The following is a 22,097-nucleotide window of genomic DNA, read 5'->3' as shown; positions in this document are numbered from 1 at the left end:
TCCAGTAGATTTGTCAAGCATGATTTCCCTTTCGTAAATCCATGCTGACTCTGTCCAATTCTGCCACTGTTTTCCAGGTGCTCGGCTATTAAATCTTTTATAATGGACTCTGGAATTTCCCCACTACTGACGTCAGGCTGACTGGTCTATAATTCCCTGTTTTCTCTCTACCTCCCTTTTTAAATAGTGGGGTTACATTAGCTACCCTCCAATCTGTAGGAACTGTTCCAGAGTCTACAGAATCTCGGAAGATGACCATCAATGCACCACTATTTCTAGGGCCACTTCCTTAAGTACTCTGGGATGTAGATTATCAGGCCCTGGGGATTTATTGGCCTTCAATCCCATCAATTTCCCCAACACCATTTCCCTGTTAATACTGATTTCTTTCAGTTCCTCCCACTCACTAAACCCTGCATTCCCCAACATTTCTGGTATGTTATTTGTGTCCTCCTTTGTGAAGACAGAACCAAAGTACGTATTTAGTTGGTCAGCCATTTCTTTGTTTCCCATTATAAATTCCCCTGTTTCTGACTGTAAGGGACCTACATTTGTCTTCACCAATCTTTTTCTCTTCACATACCTATAGAAACTTTTACAGTCAGTTTTTATGTTCCCCGCAAGCTTACTCTCGTACTCTATTTTCCCCTTCTTATTCAATCCTTTGGTCCTCCTTTGCTGAATTCTAAAGTGTTCCCAATCCTCAGGTCTGTTGTTGTTTCAGACACTGTTTGCTGTGCAATTATCCATTCCCATTGTGCATTAAGAAACTCTGTGATCTCCGCGTACTTAGGAACAATTTTGTGAAAAGAATTGGTATCACTGAGGAACAATGCCAACTCTTTCACGTTAGATGGGGTCGAAGTTCATGAATGTCTTTGACATTGTCCTGTGTAGGCTTTACTCCAGCTGCTGCCACTCTGTACCCCAGGAAGTCAATCTCGGGTGCCACAAAAGTACATTTGTCTTTGTTGAGCTTCAAATTGTGTTGTGTAAGTTGAGTAAGCACCTCTGATAACCGCAGATTATATTCTGTTTTGTTCCTACCAACGACATCATCAAGTAGGTTGAACATTCCCTCAACATCTGACAAGACTGAAGAAATGATGTTCTGGAATGCACTCGGTGCTAAACTTTGTCCATAGGGCATTCTGCGATACTGAAACGCACCTTCATGAATAACAAAAGCTGTAAGGTATCGGCTTTGCTCCACTAGTGGTATCTGAAGACAGCTCTGTCACATATAGGAACATAAGAACTAGGAGCAGGATTAGGCAATTCAGCCCCTCGAGCCTGCCCCACAAGGAGTCTCATGAAGACTGTGAAGTCATGAAATGATGCTGATAGTTATTGGACCATAGTAAGTCAATATTTGTCTGGAAAGATTGCATTATTGACCCCTTAAGGTCGGTGCATAGTCTAGGTTTGCCAATTTTGCATCAGGAAATGACTAGGTTCGACATCCATGGCGATGAGTCAACTTGCTCAATGCTTCAGCTCCTGTATCACTTTGGCACGGGTTGCAAACATCAACCATCTTAAATTTTGCAAAGCTGGTGGAATTCACATGTTGACACAAGGACCATGACAGTACCACTAACCTTCCGAATCCGGAAAATAAGGAAGAATCTATAGTCTGTCTTTGGTCACATTCATGTGACCCAGTGGGCTCTTCAAGTTTGAAGCCAAGCTTATTGAACAGGTTTGTCTCCACAAGGCTTCTGCCTTTGATGATGTTGAATGTGAACCTGTCTAGGATGACGATTTTGTAGTGTCCTGGAACTGTTATCATTCCCAGAACTGGAATAATCAAGTTATTGTGATCTTGAAGAGTGGCTGTCGCAGGAGTGACAGAAAGTTACAAAATATAACCATGATAGAGTTTGTCATTCAATTTTGTGCCAACATCGATGAGAAGCGACACTGAGATGTTCACAATCTCGACTATGCATTCCTTAAAACGATCTGATGCTTTACCCTCCATGATGGTCTAAGCATGTCATACCTCACTCTCAGGAAAAGACTCTTCCACGTGTCGAACTGATGAAATACACTTCTTTGACTTGTAGACATTTGTGAAGTGATTCCACTTTAAGCGTGAATTACACTTTTTCCCTCGAGCTAGAGATGGGGGAGAATTTTTGACTCGGCGGGCGGGGGGGGGCGGGGTCCACTCGCCAAGGCATAAAATGACGCAGGGCGATGTCGGGCATGTGTCCCGACATCTCCACGCATCATTCAGATTTTCAGTTCAGTGGGCACGCAGCCGAGTCGGCTGCGCGCCCGCTGAACTGTCAAAGGCCTGTTAAGGCCATTAATTAATTAATTAACCGTATTGAAAAAGCTGCCCATCCAACCTTAAAGTTGGTGGGCAGGCAAAGAGCCCAAGCAGCCTTCGCATTTTTCATGGAACCTCAACCACAGGCAGGATGAGGTTTCAGGAAGGGTTTCTAAATTAAATAAATATTTCCATTAAAGTTCATTGTCATGTCCCAGTTCATGTGACACTGTCACATGAAGGGACGTGTCTTAAACTTTTTTTTCCTTTATTGGAATTTTTAAAACTTAAAAACTTATCGCACATGCACGAAAGAGCGCAACCCTGACTCAGGGAAACAGCACCCCGCCCGCTCAGGGAGCACACAGCGCTTCCGGGTGCGCGTCATGTTGGGCCGGCCTTAATTGGCCCGCCCACATAAAATGGCAGCGCGGACCTGACCGGGGGCACCAATCAGGTCCACCTCCGCCCACATCCGACCCCACACAACCCGCCCAACGGGGGGGAAATTTGTCCCCATGATGTTGGGAACCGATGGATATCTCCACAATTTGGGCACATTTTTGAGGGTACCTGACCATGATGGTTGCTGAGGACCATAACCCTTGCACTTGAGTCTGTTGGACAAGATGTGTTTGCACCCCTAAGTCTAAGGATTAAACATGGTAGATTTGATTGGACTGCCAAGGTCGTGGGTTTTTCCAAGGTTATATCATCATTCTACATGAGGAAGCGTTCCTTAATTGGTGGAATTGAAGTCTTTTCAAGTAATTTGTCATGAATTAATCTGTTGGTTAGTGTACCAAATTTACTTGTAGAAGCTAACTGCCGCAATGCTGCCATGTATTGTTTTATGAGCTTACCATTCCCCTGGTATTTCTGGCAGAATGTATATCGTTTGATCATCATACTTTTCTTTGGCCCGAAGTGTTTTTTGAGAGGACTTACTGCTGCATTAAACGTAGACGTGTCTTCTGGGAGCTGCTTGAATACTCGCTGGCCTTATGCTCTGAGACAAGCTATGAGTCTTGTGGGTTACCAGTGCATCCAAACTGCCCATCTTCATAGCGAGCAAGTAGGTCTTGAATCCTGAAATCCATCGATCCCACAACATGGGTGGATTTCCCAGTGAAGAAAGGGACAGTGCCAGAGGTGATAAATTTAAATCGTTCTCCTTCTCATCACCAATTGAATACTATAGCCACCACTTCCACAGTAGAAAGGGTGGGATCCAAGCTCCGTGGGATGTCCTGTGCCACATTGGAGCTGGACTCTCCCATGGTTCTTGACAGTGACAGCAGGCTGTCTGGCAGGCTCGTCAATGCAATAAATGTCTTGGTGTGCATTCTCATCAGCAGCATCCTGTATGACACCCCATTGAAGTTATTATCTGTGTCCTTGAAGCAGAACTTCTATGCGATCTCGCCCTCTGGAGAAGGACAAACAAACGACCTTTCCTACTGGCCTGGCCGCATCCCACTTGTGCCTGATGACTTACCACATGCAGATCACAATTTTAAACTACCCTCTCAAGTTCCCACTGTGCAAGTATCTTAATGCTGCCTGTTAGTGTCAGATCAAGTGATGGTGCCTTTTCATCGGAGGTATGGTACCGCTCTTTTCCTCCTCCTGAGGCTCATGTGGCTGGGTGGGCAGCAGTTCTTGGGTGCCTGAAAGCAGAAAATCAGTAGGAGAGGGTAGGGGGAGAGGTTATGGGGGTAGGGTGGGAAGCTAGAGGTCCATGGTCACACCATTTGCAGCTTGCACTTCATGCCAGAGAACAAGTTGAGGGTGAGCTGGGGGCTGAGAAGGGGCAGAAGGTATCATCGCATCAATGTTTTCAAGAATGCTAGATGCCCCAGGCTCTGTCGCAGCTAGCCCATGATGCAGAACATAATCTCCTGCATAGGGCTCAGGTGATGCAGGTGTACCTGTCCCCTGCTGGTTCTGCTCTGCTCTCTACGATTGCGTATGACCTCGTCCTGCAAAAGAAAGGGAAGAATGTCAGTGATTGTATTGCACTCTGTTTGGGTGATATGCCCTCCACAGCTGAATAGTTTGTGGAGGCTACGAGAGATGGGTGTGAGGTTTACAACATTGGAAGGTGTACATGTGAGGGTGAGGTGAAGCATCTGAATGATAGGCCTGAGTTCTGACTGCTAGGGACTGCTGATGGGTGAGTGATGGGGCTGTGGTGCAGTAAGCAGCTTGAGAGGTTGGTGGTTTTGTGGGTGTCAGATGCCTTTTGAAGATCTTGACCAGCTGCATGAGGTTATTGACCATCTTGTGGCACTGCTGCCATGTTCTTCAGACTAGACTCTGCTGATGACCTGTTCCTTCCTTTAGAAGGGTGTTCCTATTGGACCTCCTGGCACCCCCCTCAACAGAAACATAGCTTTTTCAGCTTCTCATTGCAACCATTTGCACTACTGGTGGTCAAAGCTTCCTTGTACTCAGTGCAGCTCCCCTTCTAGGGAGCCAGGCTACCTTTAAGCAGTGCAGGCCAGCTGGAACATGCGCTAGCCATGTACGCTGCTCAGCCTCTTGAGCATTCAGGCAGACATGCAGCATGACACACCCAGCTGAACACCTGAATCAGGCAAATGGGGATCAGCATGAAGAGTGCATGCTGCCTGCCTCAACAGGATCAGGCGTGAGAAGATCACAAATAGCAACACCTGCCCTGAACATGGGAGGAAATTAATTTTTAGCTCATTAGTCTTCACAACGGAAAATAAATTCTCTCTGACCAAAGGAACAATGCTGCTAACAAACTAAATATCCTGTTGATCAAAGATTCTGATTTATATGTAAATGAAAAAAAAATCAAACTTGACTAAGGCATTTGGCTGTCAGCTTTCTCCCCACATTATAAGGCGTTCTTGGGTCCTATGACTCCTCCCATATCCTCTTTGTCCTGCTAACTGAAGTTACATGACACTGATTTCTACCCTGAGACAAGCATTGTTTTGACTCCATCCAACTCTGCACCAAATGTCCAGTCATCTTACCAGAACACACTGGGTCACAAATGGCAACTTTAGTGATTTAGTGTAGCCAAAGTCAAAATAATCAGTAATTACTGTGTTAAATTATGCCATCCAAAGAAATATAGAATGCAGGAAGGTAGTCATTTAAATGTCTTGATTGTGTATTGTAAAAATGAAGTCAAAATGCTTCTCTGGTTCCATTGTTGTCCATTGTAACAAAGTTTTAAGATCCCAATGTACTTAATCAGTAAGTATAAAGATTTACCTTGACTCGATCCTTTCGCAGGAAATATGCTGTGGCGTGCAATACATCTGCTGCATGTGTTGAATTGTGGTATGAATTTGATGCATGATAATTGGTCTCTATGAGCTGCAGCCATGATCTTAGAGTCTTTTCTGAACAGTTTAAAATTTCACATATTCCAAACTGCATTAAGATTTTTAAACCAAGGTAGAGCAATGGCCTAAAATGAAACAAAAAGGATTGTTTATAAAGTGGTTAGCAACTAACTCATTGGCATCCATTTAATATTGATTACAATTTCTGCTTCAACAGCTCAGCTGAATTTTATGTAAACGTATCAATTTACTAAAGACAACTTGTTTGAATTACTTGCTTTCTGAATGTTCCCATATTAGCTCTGCAAGCATTTTTAATTTTGTGTACCTGTCATTGTTTTATTACTTAGCAATATAATACAACCCCCTATTGGCAATTATTGTGCAGGCAAATTCCATCAATAAACACGTTTATTGATGGAATTTGCCTGCACAATGTTAGCAGCCAGCTAAGTTGGAATTCAATGCAGAAGCTGTCCTATCTGTTGTTATAGCTCCTCAAAATACAAGAGCTAAGATATGGAATGGGGAATTTATATATACACTTTTGAGGCTATTTGCTTTAATTAAATGATAACTGCTATTCAGCGATGTCAGCAGCCATCAGAGGAAGAACATTTACCAATAGGTTTGCCAACTGTGATTAAATATATTCCTGGAGGTTTCATCACATGACTTTCCCCCACGCTCCAGCCATTAGTCAGCCAACACATCCATCCTTGTGACGTACTGCCTTCCTACACCAATTGGAAAGCAAAGAGACTCATTACCCAATTGGATGATTCTTGACTGTCAGCCAAACAGCCTTTACCCTCCATTTTCAATATTTTTATATCTGGTAAAGAGAAATGTTCAAAGAAAATGAAAAAAAAGCAATCTTTTTTAAATGTCCCATTGATTTTTTTTTCTCCAGGGTTGCACACAGCAGTATCTGGAAATTGATTTTTAATTCCTGGAGACTCCAGGCCAGTTCTGGAGGGTTGGCAACCCTGAAGAATTGAAAGTTGCCTTAGTCCCAGAGGACCACAGGCTACTCTCTCATTAGAGAGACGACTGGTGGTGAGTTTAATCTGAGGGTTACCACACCTCAGGTGAGGGGTGAGGGTGAGAAGGCAGGGCCTTCATGGATGACTTCAGCTGGTACAGGAACTGAACCCACACTGTTGGCACCACTCACCCAGCCATCCAGCCAACTGAGCTGAAACTCTAATTACCAAATAACATGACCAAACACAGCCTTTAAATGGCCTGGGGAGAAAACTGATCTCCAAGGCTTTGAAAATGTCACAGGGTAGGGCAGTTCATGAGGAATGCATACTTACAGTATGTCAGTACAGGAACAGCACAGGTTAAATGTAATGTGACATTTCTTCTACTCTGCTCAATAGGCTTGTGCATATGCCTTAACTCAAAGCTCATGAGTGTACCCAATATGCACCAGTTGACACCCATTTAACACACCAGCCATCTTTCTGGTTTCACTGGATATCAATAAACTAGTGCCAAATGAACTACAGCCTTGTGATGTATATTTATCTGCATGAGGATTGAAGGGACACTTGTCAATTTCTCTAAGGATCTTTAATAATTAACAGACAGGAGACATTTACACTGTCATGAGATGCTGATACACTGGGAAGGCCATTTACCCAATTCTGGTTCTTTCATACAGAAAAAAAACCCTCACCTGCCATATTTCAACTAATATATCCAAATGCTTCTTAAATGATTCTACACTCCTTGGGTGTGGAATATAACCCAGCCCCTTTGTGGTGGGAAACCTGGTGACCAGGCCCACGTAATCGCTGGAGAAGCTGTCTGTCAGTCTCCCATTGGCAGGAACCTTCCCACCATTAAGTCAGAGGCAGAAAGGCACCCATGTGGGAAACTTGCCCACTCATGGCGGGGTGAAATTAGGCTCATTAATAAGCCAATTGACACCAATTAGCCCTGAGTGCACTGGTATTTAGTGGTGGCTCAGGGACTAAATGGAAATCACACAGCTTTCCCATGCCTTCTAAAGGCCGCCCAGAAAATCCTGTTGGGTTAGCCAGTGGCCGACTGGAGGGAAGATGCCTCATTGTCTGACACTGTGTGCCCAATCGAGGGACCTGCCTCTGGAACGGCTAGGTACGCTGGAAGCCCTTGCCTCTGACTCACTTGTCCCTTGCTCTCCCACAACCCTCTCCCTATGTTCCCCATCACACCCTAACTTACCTGAGTCCAGTGATCCAGCGAGGATCCCTGGCCAAGCCCCTGCAGCATTACCGGCAGCAGCCACCGCTTCCAGTGGTGCTGCCAGCAATGGAGAGCTGCCTGCCTCTGATTTGCTGGCAGCTCTCGGGGGAAGGCTTTCCACCCCCGGGATCACAGTTCACAGGGAAGACCCAACATGCTTGAGAGGCACTTAATTTGGTTAGGCATCCCCCACGGAAGCGACACACATTTCCCACCGGTTCTCCAACCAGTGGGCAGAATCTGTGTCAGGGACGCCAAAATTCTTTCCCTTGTTTCTCTACTATCATGTATTGCTTAATGTTTGAATAAAAATAACTTCCATATGTCAGTTCAAAATTTGCTCTTACTAGCTTGAACCTGTGTCCCTTTGCCTTCTTATGGTTTTGTTTGAAGCAGTTTTCTGCATTTACCTTCCTATGAAAAATGAAAACCTTACAGATCGCTATAAAGCTGCCTCACAATTGCTGTTCTTCAATTTCTTCTGCTTTTTTCCTGTAGCTCAATCCTCTGATCCAAATGATTCATCTGAACTGGATTTACATCTAAGTCTAGGATTGGCAGGAGATTTTTATTTTTAAAGGTGGCATAAATACTCAATATTTAGTGGCCTCCAAAACAAGCTACAGAAAACCACACAGGCTGCATTTCTGTATAAATGCAGGTTATGGTTACTTACACAATAAAGAAGACATTCACTTTCCCTACCTACTTAAGTTCAGAGGCCTACGGTGCACATTGGTGTCACCTGGGTTTAGGGGCTCCCAAATGATAGCTAATGTTAAATCAGCTACAACAGTCCAACTTCATAGACCAGTGGTAAGCTTCCTGCTGCTTGTTTAGCCAGGGCTCTTACACATTGACTTGCAGGGTCAAGCATTAAGGGGAAGCATGGGCCTCTTGGCTCAGGTATTGCATTGCCAAGACTGCTTTGGAAGGTTGACATGATTCCAAACTTCCATCATCAACTACTTCATCTTATATCCACGTAAAACGCAGTGGGCTGATTTAATCTCCTCCATCACAGGAGAATATTGACTTGTTGGCCAGCAGATTAATTTAAACCACTGCCCCATTGTTTTTAATTACATTTTTTTGTTGTTTTCTGTTTTTGCAGATTTTCCTGATTTTTCAATTGCCCCAAATCATGATATTATGGAATCCCACCTGAAAATGAACAGACTTGCCAAATCCAAAATATTCCAAACTTTCTGATTTTTGAATCCCTTGAGACTTTGGCCAGGATTTTCCAGTCCCCCCCTGCTGGCCAGGATTCTCTCTGCCACCCAAAGTCAATGGACTTTTGGCTGGCTCTCCAAATTTTCTGCTCCTGTCTGCCCAGCCTTTGTTTAATGTATCTCTTTGCGATGATGTCTGGGATAGTCATTTTACATATCATGTCTACAATGGTAATTTTCCTAGTGTCTGGGATGGTCATTTTCAACTTCACAGCCATTTATATGTATTTTTGCATTGCCTTTCTACTGATTATGATGAGAGGTAAATACTCAGTAGCGTTAAAATGGCAGATGTTTTGGTTTGTTTTCTACTCAACTGTTTACTCATCTCTATTTTCCCTTTCATCTTAAGAGAAAAACCTGCATTTATATAGTGCCTTTCACATCCTCAGGAATTCCCAAAGCATCTTACAGTCAGTTAGGTACTTTTGAAGTGTAATCATTATTGTAATGCAGTGAAATTTCAGTTTACACTGGGAGCAGAGTTTATTCCCAAGTGAATGAGTGTATGCACACGAGTTATTAGTGACACTGTCTTTTCACATGGAAAATATTACTTTTTTAACCTGATTTTATGTTTTTGTAAAGACAACTAACAGAAAGAACTGTACTTGATAGCTATGCTATTGAAGGCAAGTTCACCAAAATTTTCAATGAAAAGGTAAACAATGTAATTAAATACTCCATTGAAGTTAAAAGTCCATAATTAAAGACAAACATACAGCAACAATGAATAAGATTACTTATGCTAAGAAGTTTCAGAAAATGAATAAATGAAAGAATATTATCTGAGGAAAAGCACTTGCTATTCCCTCTTAATTGGAAACCATTTAGTGCCAAATCATCAATGAAAAGATTGTATTGTATATACTTATTACATGACCAACATGTAATTTAAGATAAGTCAAAGAATCTCCTGTATTTAATCTACAGGGAAACACAATTCAAGACTGGCACCCACCTTTTGTTAGTTATAGTCTCAAGCTCAAAAATATTAAAGTCCCAGCTTTCTTCATTATCAAGCAATTCTGCTACATGAGGTGGCGCATCACTAAGGGTGACTGGAATGGCAAGATGGCTGTGACTTTGTTGCAGGTCTGTCAGAATAAAGAAAAAGAACAACGGAGCACACACCTATACATAGTGTATTTATATCGAACACACTACAGTGGGAAATAAAGGCATTTTACGAGCAGTACCCATACTAAAACTGTTTCTGAACTATCTGCTGGAGCTGGATGTGGGCCCTCCAACACAGACTGAACATTTATCACAACACTGGATATATTCTCCAATGGTGCACAGGTGTCAATATGGTCACCATCAACTTGTTGGGATCTGTTATTAAGCCAGCTTTCATTCCTTGGAATGGGGGCAGCAAATTGGTTTATATTTTATTTTTCTTCCCTTATCTCAATTCCTCAAAATCATTCATTTCGCCCAGAGGTCAGGCAGACAAGTTGCTTCCAGGCCTCTCCCACTGTCCTTCTGAAACCAGATGACAGGAGTTGTGAGAACAGCTCCATTGCGCCCTCTCTGACTTTCAAACGAGGAGCAGCCTATTCCATGATTTCTCTTGACAATGCAGCAAGACCTCATCAAGAGGGCCAATTTCTTCTGCTCATGAAGAGTTAGTGGCATCTGAAGTATTTCTGGAAGCATCCCTAAATTTGTTTTCCTTGGAACACTGTAAGATCATGAATAAAAAGACCATTTGCAAATTCACCAGAAATAATAATCTGAAATCTCCTTGTTATATTTATGATGTCATTAAAGCACAGTGACAAGAGGAAATATTTCCCCTGGCAGCTAAAAATGGGCTAGAATCATTCCCTTAACATTACTGGTACCTAGAGCACCAATAAAGTTCACCACAGAGATAAAAACAAAAAACTGCGGATGCTGGAAATCCAAAACAAAAACAGAATTACCTGGAAAAACTTAGCAGGTCTGGCAGCATCGGCGGAGAAGAAAAGAGTTGACGTTTCGAGTCCTCATGACCCTTCAACAGAACTAGGTGAATCCAAGGAGAGGGGTGAAATATAAGCTGGTTGAAGGTGTGGGGGGGTTTGGGTGGGGGGAGAGAAGTGGAGGGGAGTGGTGTGGTTGTAGGGACAAGCAAGCAGTGATAGGAGCAGATAATCAAAAGATGTCACAAACAAAAGAACACAGAGGTGTTGAAGTTGGTGATATTATCTAAACGAATGTGCTAATTAAGAATGGATGGTAGGGCACTCAAGGTATAGCTCTAGTGGGGGTGGGGGGGCATAAAAGATTTAAAAATAATGGAAGTAGGTGGGAAAAGAAAAATCTATATAAATTATTGGAAAAAACAAAAGGAAGGGGGAAGAAACAGAAAGGGGGTGGGGATGGAGGAGGGAGTTCAAGATCTAAAGTTGTTGAATTCAATATTCAGTCCGGAAGGCTGTAAAGTGCAAACTGGAGGAACAGCACCTCATCTTATGACTAGGCACTTTACAGCCTTTCGGACTGAATATTGAATTCAACAACTTTAGGTCTTGAACTCCCTCCTCCATCCGCAACCCCTTTCTGTTTCTTCCCCCTTCCTTTTGTTTTTTCCAATAATTTATATAGATTTTTCTTTTCCCACCTATTTCCATTATTTTTAAATCTTTTATGCCCCCCACCCCCACTAGAGCTATACCTTGAATGCCCTACCATCCATTCTTAATTAGCACATTCGTTTAGATAATATCACCAACTTCAACACCTCTGTGTTCTTTTGTTCTTTTGTCTGTGACATCTTTATCTGCTCCTATCACTGCTTGCTTGTCCCTACAACCACACCACCTCCCTTCACTTCTCTCCCCCAACCCAACCCAACACCCCACCCCCCCCGCCCCCCACAGCCCCACCTCCCCCCCCCCCACCTTAAACCAGCTTATATTTCACCCCTCTCCTTGGATTCACCTAGTTCTGTTGAAGGGTCATGAGGACTTGAAACGTCAACTCTTTTCTTCTCTGCCGATGCTTCCAGACCTACTGAGTTTTTCCAGGTAATTCTGTTTTTGTAATAAAGTTCACCACCCTGCTCCCAGTCAAAAACACCACACCAAATAGGATAGGGATTCCACTTCAAATCTACAGACCATTCCCATTATTGAACCAATCCAAGAATCAAAACAGCATGATGTTGACTTCTGGAGTCCTGGGCTTTGTACAAGTGTGCATCAATAATGTGCAATCTACTAATCTTGAAGTCACCAGTTTTGCTCTGGAGCTGAATCCTTACCCTAGGCATATTGCACAGAGTCGAATGTTAGGCCAAATGCGACTTGGTGACCACCACTGCCATTACAAATTTCTCACATTGACATCAGAAATAATGCTTGAGATACGAGGAAAGAATAGAACAAGAGCTAATATTGCCCAGCTATGGTTTTGGTGATGTAGGCACTGGAAAATTACTCCATGATTTTTTTTAAAATGCTGTGATAACATGGGATGAAAATGATTTTTGCCCCAATATGAGATACATGGAGGGCATTATACTTGCCAACTTGCCCTTAAAGACATCTTAACATGTAAACTGACAAGATATTACTTGTGCTATGGCGGCAACCACTCCATATCACTGTCACACCATAGTTAATATCCTTCTGACACATATGCAAAAAATAATGAAACTGTGCAGCTGTTCTGCATATTTCAAAAAAGTTTTTTGGTACCAAATCTTCATTCTATACACGTTTTCTTTTCAATTCTCAATTTCTATCACTGTCCTGATCTGTACTGAAAGACAATACCATGTAATCAAATAATAAATGTTTTCACAGCTGAGTGTTAATTGAAAAATATTGCCTTGTTTCTCATCGAGGGGACTGTCTACTGGTCAAACCTCTGTAAAAACAGCTTTTCTTAGACTTGAGAACTGAGTGTGGACTTATTGCAATAATTCAAAAAAGGGCTGTATGGGTTCCTTGCTGTGGCTAAGAACACTGAGTACAAGAAGTAGATGGGAAGTTGGGAACATACCTCATGCTCACTGACGTGAGTCCATGAATCAGCCTAGAGTTTTTTAAAAAATCTACTTCTTTGCCTCTCTCAGATGTTTATATAAGGGAACACTGGGTGAGAATTACCTATTCGTAAGTAAAAACACCGAAGGTTCATTGAGAGAAGGCAGGTTGGTTCTGAAGTTTCAGCAGGCCATTCCACTGTGGATGCACCATAATTAAGCCCAATATTGTTCTCCTGATTTTCACACATGCACCTTTCCTGCAGGACTCACTGAAAATGAAAGAGCAGGAACCTTGACTGATATTGGCTTCCCTAACTCAGGGACACTGAGGTGCACTGTGACAATTCTATCTGCACCTCGGCTACAATCTGCTAAGTTAACACAGCCCAGGGAATGGCCCTGGGACTTTGCTGGTGTGTGTGGCTCAGCTTCAAATTAAAAGGGCATTATCCTAATTTTTAATCACCACCCCATTTGTCAATGACAAATGTGTTTCAGTGCAGTTTTCGTAATTGTGTCATCTGTTCTCCATGCAACCTTGTAAAGAGATGCCAAGCCACGTGGGTGTGGTCCTAATTAAAAGCAATGAAACAAATCAAGATACAAAAGAATTACATCTGTCATTCAGCCTCATATAGGAAGAAACATGAAACTTCAGGAAAAGTGGCTGGAAAACTCCTTGGATCTGCTCCTGCTCCATGGCGTTCCTTTGAAAGCTGGGTTTCTGCTTCACTCTCAGAAACGTAATGTTAGCAGAGCGGGAACAGCTCTAAAGAATTTTTCCAGGCACAGATATTTGAAGCAGAGGAGCAGGCAATTTGGCCCTTCTTGCCTGAGGTTAATTTAGACCCTTCTCAGAAAAGTTTTTATGAAAGCATATATATAGATATCCCAGAGCACCAACATCCTGCTCATTTTGCATAAGAAAGAAGGACAGTCCACACTGCCTATATTGGGGGCATTGGTGTTCACACAATTTTCCCCCTCGATACGGTGCATTGTAAAACCACAAAAGGTAAATTACCAACAGTTTTTTCAAAAAGCATGCAGGGAATCTCACTTACCAACTGCCTCTCCTAATTGTTAGCAGTTGCATCTTGAATGTCATCACTGAGTTAATTGTATTTAATGAGTTCCGAGCAGCTGATTGAAACTGCTTGAAGACCCAACATTGCCTGAAATCAACTGAGCTTTTCAAATGGGTAAGTACAGGATTAATGCTGAACTGACTGAAACAGTTGGTGCACTCAAAATGTTATAAATGACGCTTTGTAGCTGATACCTATGGTAATCACTAAGACTGCCTAATCCCACCTCTGAAACATTGTGAGACATTGCCCCTGCCTCGACTCATTTGTTGCTGAAACCCTAACGCATCCATGCCTTTGCTACCACCGACTTGACTATCTCAATGCACTCATTGCTGGTCTCTCAGTCAAGCAACGTTTTGAGTTAAAAATTCTCATCCTTGTTTTCAAATCCCGCATTGGCTTTGCCCCTAGTTATCTGTGTAATCTCTTCAAGCCCTACAACCGTCTGAGACATCTGCACTGATCTAGTTCTGGCCTGTTGAGCATTCCAATTTTAATTGCTCCATCATTGGTGGCTGCGCCTTCTGTTGCCTTGGCCCTAAGCCCTGGAATTCCCTCCCAACACCTCTCTGCCTCTACACCTTGCTTTCCTCCTTTAAGAAGTTCCTTAAAACCCACCTCTTTGACCAACCTTTTAGCTGAAGTAGTAGGGTCTGGTACATAAAGGGTCAATATGAGCTGAGTGCAGTACTGCCACACAGTGATGTAAGAAGGCACATGACCCAGTGCTAGGGTCAGTCTAGAGATGGACAGAGAATTGAGTCTAGAATGGAGTCAGTTCCATACCTGTGCCCACATTTTATGTAAATATGTACAAAGTTATGAGTTGTTAATAAAGACCTGCTGTTAACATACTCAACACTACGAAGCCTACTTCATGGTGTCCAAAGCAGGATTCTTCATTGGCCATTTGCCCTAATGTCTCCTCAAGTGGTTTGATGTCAAATCTTGCTTTATAATGCTCCTCTGAAGCACCTTGGGCCATTTTATTATGTTAAAGGTGCTATTTAAACACAAGTTGTTGTTGTTGTTACAGTAATGGTGGCTGGCTAGCAGCATTTGCTTAATACATGCGGCTGCCTTGGATGGTGCAAGTGACTATACTTGTTCCCTTCATTATTAGCACAGTACACTGCCTCTGGCCCTGAATGATTTACTAATGCACTGCAACTCTCAGTGATATCAAGTAGAATTGCGCTAACAACTTCACATATGGGGAGATCTAGATCCCGGTGCTTGGCTGCTAGAGAGAGGGCTGAGTGGGAAGAAGGTCCTTCCCCACAGGTAGAAGAGAACAATCTGAACCCAAACTACTCTTGCACGCCTCCTGCTAATCCTTTTACGTGCAATATTGCCTGCTCAGTTTGCAAGTAATGCATTGGATTGGAAGACCTAAAAGAGAAGGAAAATAAAGGCAATTTCTGGAAATTAATTTAAAAATAAAAGGAACCCCACTTGCAATTCCTGTTGTAAAATATGTTTGTAAGGTACCTGGTTCTTCTTCAATTTGTCCATCAAGAGACGTCCATAGTGGTACCTCTGACTTCTCAGTTTGCCGGTAAGCTACGTAACACAATGAAAAACAGGATAATGTAGTCACGCCTACAAGTTGACTGCATTATTAAGTGACATTATCCAACAACATTCTGTTCTGTATGAGTTTTTGACATTACTCATAAAAAATTTGAAGCAAGCTGTTTTACGGCTCCAATAACTGAATTATTGTCGGGAAACATTCAATTCTCAGCAAGAAGTAATTCAATAGATTTTAAATCACCCTACAGTAGGCGTTTCAATCACTTCCTCTGGCTAACATATCATGGAATGAGGAACTAATCTGGGTTTGAACTCAGTGGGTCCAAAGTCTATTCAACTCAGGACTAGAATTGAACTTTTTACCTAAAGGCCAGACCTCTCTTGCACACCTCCTACCGACTCTTTTATACGTAATATTGCCTTAACTACTTAAACAGCCCTAAGGCACTAGTTCCATTTTAGCTTGAAAGAAGATAAGCTTCTGGGAGGCAGCTTCAGAAATGGAGAAGACATGAGAGATCTATTTAAGATCAGGACACCTGGTGAAGGGTGGGGGGTGGGGAGCTTAAATCAGGAGCATGAATTCATAAAATTGACTTAATGTTCTGAGAACATGGTGCCATGGGATGTTTATATCCACCTGAAAGGGCAGATGGGGCCTGGGTTTAATGTCTCATCAGAAAGATGGTACGTCCGACTGACAAGCAGTTTTACCTCGTCGTCCCACTGCACTCAGCCCTCTAAAAATTTAGCTACAGGAGATCATAATGTAAAAATTTGTAGGCTAATATTATGAGAATGTGATAGATGAGCAGGTTGGCAAAAAAGGAGCACAGTCTGCAAAATGAAACAATATGAAGGCTATTTTAGAATAGCAAAGTTATTAATAGGAGACTTTAAACAGCCTAATACAAACTGGAAAAATTCAAGTTCTTTAGAATCACAGTTGAGAGATCTGATACATGACTGGTTCTTCACTCAGCCTGTCAAGTAGGCAACATGAGGCAATGCTATCTTGACCTGCCATTCTTAAAGGATCCAGTAAAGAGACACAATGTGCAAATCATAGTACCCTGGGGAACAGTGATCACAGAATGAGAATTTAACACGATCTGGGAGTCAGAATTTCTCTTCTGATTGCCAACATTCCCTCTAATTTTTTGTTGGAGCGAGGTTGTGCAAAGTAATTTAGAAGGGCAGTGCACTTAAATAAATCACTTCTGCACTCTAAAAGATAAATTAGAGTGAATGTTGGTTATCAGAGGGGCAAAGAGAAATGAAGAAATTGTCGCAGCGACAGCTGAGCACAACATCAAACATTTCTTCCAGTGTTATAGTAGCAAGTAACTTTCCCTATATTGACTGGGAATCATTTAGTGCTAGGGGTTTGGATGGTGCAGAATTTGTAAGGTGCATCCAGGAGGGCTTCCTGAAACAATATGTAGATAGTCCAACCAGGGAAGGGGCAATACTGGACCTGGTATTAGGGAATGAACCCGGCCAGGTGGTTGAATTTCAGTAGGAGAGCATTTTGGGAAAAGTGATCATAATTCAGTAAGTTTCAAGGTACTGGTGGATAAGGATAACAGGAGTCCTCGGGTTAAGGTGCTTAATTGGGGGAAGGCTAATTATAACAATATTAGGCATGAACTGAGGAATCTAGACTGGAGGCGGATGTTTGAGGACAAATCAACAACTGACATGTGGGGGGCTTTCAAACGTCAGCTGATAAGCATTCAGGCCCGGCATGTTCCTGCTAGGATGAAGGATAAGCATGGCAAGTTTCAGGAACCTTGGATAATGAAAGATATTGTGAGATCTGTCAAAAAGAAAAGGGAAGCACTCATAAGGGCTAGAAGGCTGGGAACAGATGAAGTCCGTGGAGAATACAAAGAAAGTAGGAAGAAACTTAAGCAAGCAGTCAGGAGGGCTAAAAGAGGTCATAAAAAGTCACTGGCAACCAGGATTAAGGAAAATCCCAAGGCCTTTTATACATATGTAAAAAGCAAGAGGGTAGCCAGGGAAAGGGTAGGCCCACTCAGGGACAGAGGTGGGAATCTGTGTGTGGAGCCAGAAGAAATGGGAGAAATACTAAATGAATATTCTCATCAGTATTCACCAAAGAGAAGGACTTAGTGGTTGATTTGTCTAGGGAAGAGTGTGTAGATAGCCTGGATCATGTTGAGATCAAAAAAGAGGAAGTGTTAGGCATCTTGAAGAATATTAAGGTGGATGAGTCCCCAAGGCCAGATGGGGTCTACCCCAGAATATTGAGGGAGGCAAGGAAGGACATTGCTGGGGCCTTGACAGAAATGTTTGTATCCTCACTGGCTGCGGTTGAGGTCCCAGAGGACTGGAGAATGGCCAATGATGTTCCATTGTCTAAGAAGGGTAGCAGGGATAATCCATGAAATTACAGGCCGGTGAGCCTTACGTCGGTGGTAGGGAAATTATTGGAGAAGATCCTTCGTGACAGGACTTACTACCATTTGGAAGCACATGGGCGTATTAGTGAGAGGCAGCATGGTTTTGTGAAGGGGAGGTCATATCTCACTAACCTGACAGAGTTTTTCGAGGAAGTGACAAAGATGATCGACGATGGAAGGGCAGTGGATGTTATATACATGGATTTCAGTAAGGCCTTTGACAAGGTCCCTCATGGCAGACTGGTACAGAAGGCAAAGTTGCATTGGATCAGAGGTGAGCTGGCAGGATGGATACAGAATTGGCTTGGCCATAGAAGTGGAAGGGTGTTTTTCTGAATGGAGAGCTGTGACTAGTGGAGTTCCACAGGGATCAGTGCTGGAACCTTTGCTGTTTGTGGTATACACAAATGATTTGGAGGAAAATGTAACTGAGCTAATTAGTAAGTTTGCAGACGACACTAAGGTTGGAGGAGTTGCAGATAGTGAAGAGGATTGTCAAAGGATACAATGGGATATAGATCGGTTGGAGACTTGGGCGGAGAAATGGCAGACGGAGCTTAATCCGGACAAATGCGAGGTAATGCATTTTGGAAGGTCTAATACAGGCAGGAATTATACAGTAAATGGCTGAACCCTTAAGTGCATCGATGGGCAGAGGGATCTGGGTGTACAGATCCACAGGTCATGGAAAGTGGCTGCGCAGGTAGATAAGGTAGTCAGGAAGGCATATGGCATGCTTGCCTTCATTGGCAGGGGTATTGAGTATAAAAGCTGGGAAGTCATGCTGCAGCTGTATAGAACCTTGGTTAGGCCACACTTGGAATATTGTGTGCAATTCTGGTCACCACATTACCAGAAGGATATGGAGGCATTGGAGAGGGTGTAGAGGAGGTTTACCAGGATGCTGCCTAGTCTGGAGGTTATTAGCTATGAGGAGAGGTTGGAGAAACTCAGATTGTTCTCACTAGAGCGATGGAGATTGAGGGGTGACTTGATAGAAGTTTACAAAATTATGAGTGGCATGGACAGAGTAGATAGTCAGAAGCTTTTTCCCAGGGTGGAAGAGTCAATTACTAGGGGACATAGATTTAAGGTGAGAGGAGAAAACTATAAAGGAGATGTGCGGGGCAAGTTTTTTACGCAGAGGGTAGTGAGGGTCTGGAATACACTGCCAGAGGAGGTGGTGGAAGCAGGTACGATAGTGGTGTTTAATAGGCAGCTTGAAAAATACATAAATAGGATGGGAATAGAGAGATACACACCACGGAAGTGCAAAATGTGATCGGCGCAGGCTTGGAGGGCCAAAGGGCCTGTTTCTGTGCTGTACTTTTCTTTGTTCTTTGTTTTAGTTAAAGAATAGGTTAAAACCATAAAAGATGCAACTGGGCTTCAAACTGAGGATGAGCACAAAATACAAGTGTTCAAAATGAATAATTCCCAAAGTGGTGACTAAGGAAGGCATGATCAATATGACCTCTCCAAACAAAGATATCCCAAGTAAAATCAATGGGCTAAATTTGACAGCCCATCGGGGCAGGTTGGCAGGCAAGATGGGGCCATAAGATTGGGTGCCATGCCATTGGCGGCTACCCATCTGCTCCTGCTATAGTTTTATCAGCAGTGGGGGAGTCGGCGGGAAGCCCACCCAATTGAGGCCCTTACGTGGCCAATTAATAGTCACTTAAGGCCTTGCTCCCTCAGCTGCTGAGATTTTGCTCTGGAGAGACCCCAGATTTACCTTTAAGTCCAGCTATGTTGCAGTGGCCACGGCTGTCGGTAGTGTTGCTGAGACCAAATTGGCTCGCAGCTCTCTCTGTTAAATGGCTGCAGGGCAAGCTGGCTAAGCTGGGGGTGGGCTTGCCCATGACTTTTACATTGGGCAGGGTTCCTGTCTCTAGCATAAAATTCGGCCAAATTACTTTGTTTTCAATGAAATGGAAGTATAAAAAGGCTCAAAACAAATAAATCTCCAGGAATAGATGCTATTAATCCTGCAGTACTGAGAAAGATTTAGAAAAAAGATTTGTGATGCATTGTTAATCAATATGAGGAAGTAATTGGAAACTGGGGACTACTTGTAGACTGGAAACCAATTAATGTGGCACACATATTTAGAAAGATGACAAGACAGAGTCAGGCAAGTCCAGACCCATAAGTCTTATTTCAATTCCATGACAAATAATGGAATCAATTATCAGGAGTAAACTTCTGGATCACCTGTACAACAAGAATCTAGCTAACAGCAGTCAGCATGGATTCAGAAGAGGAAGATCTTTAGCAATCTAAGTGGACAGTGGTAAGCCCTATGATGCGGTGCACCCTGACTTCCAAAAGACTGGAGTATACTTAGTAAACCATGGAAATGGATAAGAAACTGGTTGAAACTAAGGTAGGAAACAAATATTCATTAGAGGAGTTACGTTGTAAGTGGAAGGCGAAATGTTGAATGGGGGTACTGATATTTCCAATTTACATAAATAACCTGGATTCAGAAACTTAGTAGTCAAGTGTGTAGATGACACCAAACTGGATTGGGTGTCAGTTCAGAAGAGCTCGCTCAGAAATTATAGAATGAGTTGGAAGTGGGTGATATGTAAGATATGTAAGAATAATGATATCAAATTTAATGCAGCCAAGTTATAAAGTGTTTTGTACTGGAAGCAAGAATAGACAATACACATTCTCCATGAATAGAATTGAAACAACTAAAGATGAAGTTGGCAGAGACTTAGAAATCCTCTTGGACTTTACATAAAAAATCTCCATTCAATGCAGAGAAGCCATCAACAAAAGCAACAGTGTGCTGGACCCTAAAACAAGAATATAAGTGGGAGGAGGCAATGATCAGATTTTATAGTGCTCTGATCAGACTTCATCTTGACTGCAGCATTCAGTTCTGGTCAGCAAGAAACAAGAGGCCTTCAAGTGCTATATGCAATGCAGAGAAGGGTCATAATGTTCAATGGTCCAGAGTTACGAGAAAAGACTGGAGAAGCTTGGGCTTTTTAGCTCTGAAAGGAGGTAAAAACTCATCTTAGGCGGTTCCATGAAATAGGTGGAATCAGATCAGTTGCCCGCTATATGCACAATGTGCTATTTAATTCCATTGACTGCAATGGAACTGAGTGCTAGGCACTGAGTATAACAAGTGGCTAATCTGATACCATCAATTTTGACACACCACCTGAGATGAATTTCTACCCTGAGGTGTCTGAGAACTGATCTTATAGAAATACGTAAAATTGATAAGATGCAGGGAAAGCTTACTTGGAATAATATTTTAAAACCATCACGACCAGGGATCATAGTCCCGAGTTACTTACAGACATATTGAACTGTTAAGTAAGACATGAATTTTTTTTAAAAAAGGACACACAAGTAAAAGCTGTCTGAGACTGTAAAGTAACCACTTACTGGAAAATTCCTATGTGGATTATACTTGACCGACTAGTTCAGAGAACGGAATGTTGTACCTAAAAAGGTGTCAAGGCCTCCTTCAGGCAGAGACACTTCAAAGGAAAAGGTACAATGAAAAAACTGAACTGTAATTTCCTGTGGTTGTGGAGATAATGAAGTCTGATTACCATCTCCTGTGAGTTATATCCCAGACTGCGGACATGATGTGAGTTGAATGAAAGCAGTTTGTGGGTGAAAGACATGTTTGTTTTTCCCTTCCAGGAACACACAAGAAAAGAAGTTAAAAAGCCAACTGCAACCCTGATCTCTGTGCACTAGTTTTGGTGTTTGAGCTTGGTGTGTGAGGGCATGCTGTGAAGGTCACAGCTGAAGAACATTAACCAGGCATCCTTGTGCTTGTAGGTAAAAAAAATTCTCTCTCTCTGATTGCTGGAGGCAAGTCACAAATCAGAAAAGGAAACAGGACAACTCCTTTCAACTAACCTGCAGAACCAAGAATCTCCAAACCCACTGCTCAACTACCAAAGTCAGTGCTACCGCAACCATCCAACTTAATGGCCACAAC

At 42.6% G+C, this 22,097-nt stretch overlaps 1 protein-coding gene across 2 annotated transcripts in view; it reads right to left on the bottom strand.

The window, feature by feature from the left end:
• pde8b (phosphodiesterase 8B) overlaps positions 1 to 22,097 on the bottom strand; it is a 359,526-nt gene that overhangs the window by 23,136 nt on the left and 314,293 nt on the right. For both annotated transcript variants that reach the window (XM_041186070.1, XM_041186069.1), the window contains exons 16-18: positions 15,645 to 15,716; positions 10,042 to 10,177; positions 5,534 to 5,732 (exon numbers count right to left, since the gene is read on the bottom strand). In XM_041186070.1, the coding sequence (XP_041042004.1) occupies positions 5,534 to 5,732; positions 10,042 to 10,177; positions 15,645 to 15,716 (407 nt within the window). The remainder of the gene's footprint in view (positions 1 to 5,533; positions 5,733 to 10,041; positions 10,178 to 15,644; positions 15,717 to 22,097) is intronic.

The sequence above is a fragment of the Carcharodon carcharias genome, chromosome 4 (assembly GCF_017639515.1).
Source record: "Carcharodon carcharias isolate sCarCar2 chromosome 4, sCarCar2.pri, whole genome shotgun sequence".
Classification (NCBI taxonomy): domain Eukaryota; kingdom Metazoa; phylum Chordata; class Chondrichthyes; order Lamniformes; family Lamnidae; genus Carcharodon; species Carcharodon carcharias.
This window is presented reverse-complemented; position numbering and strand designations above follow the sequence as displayed.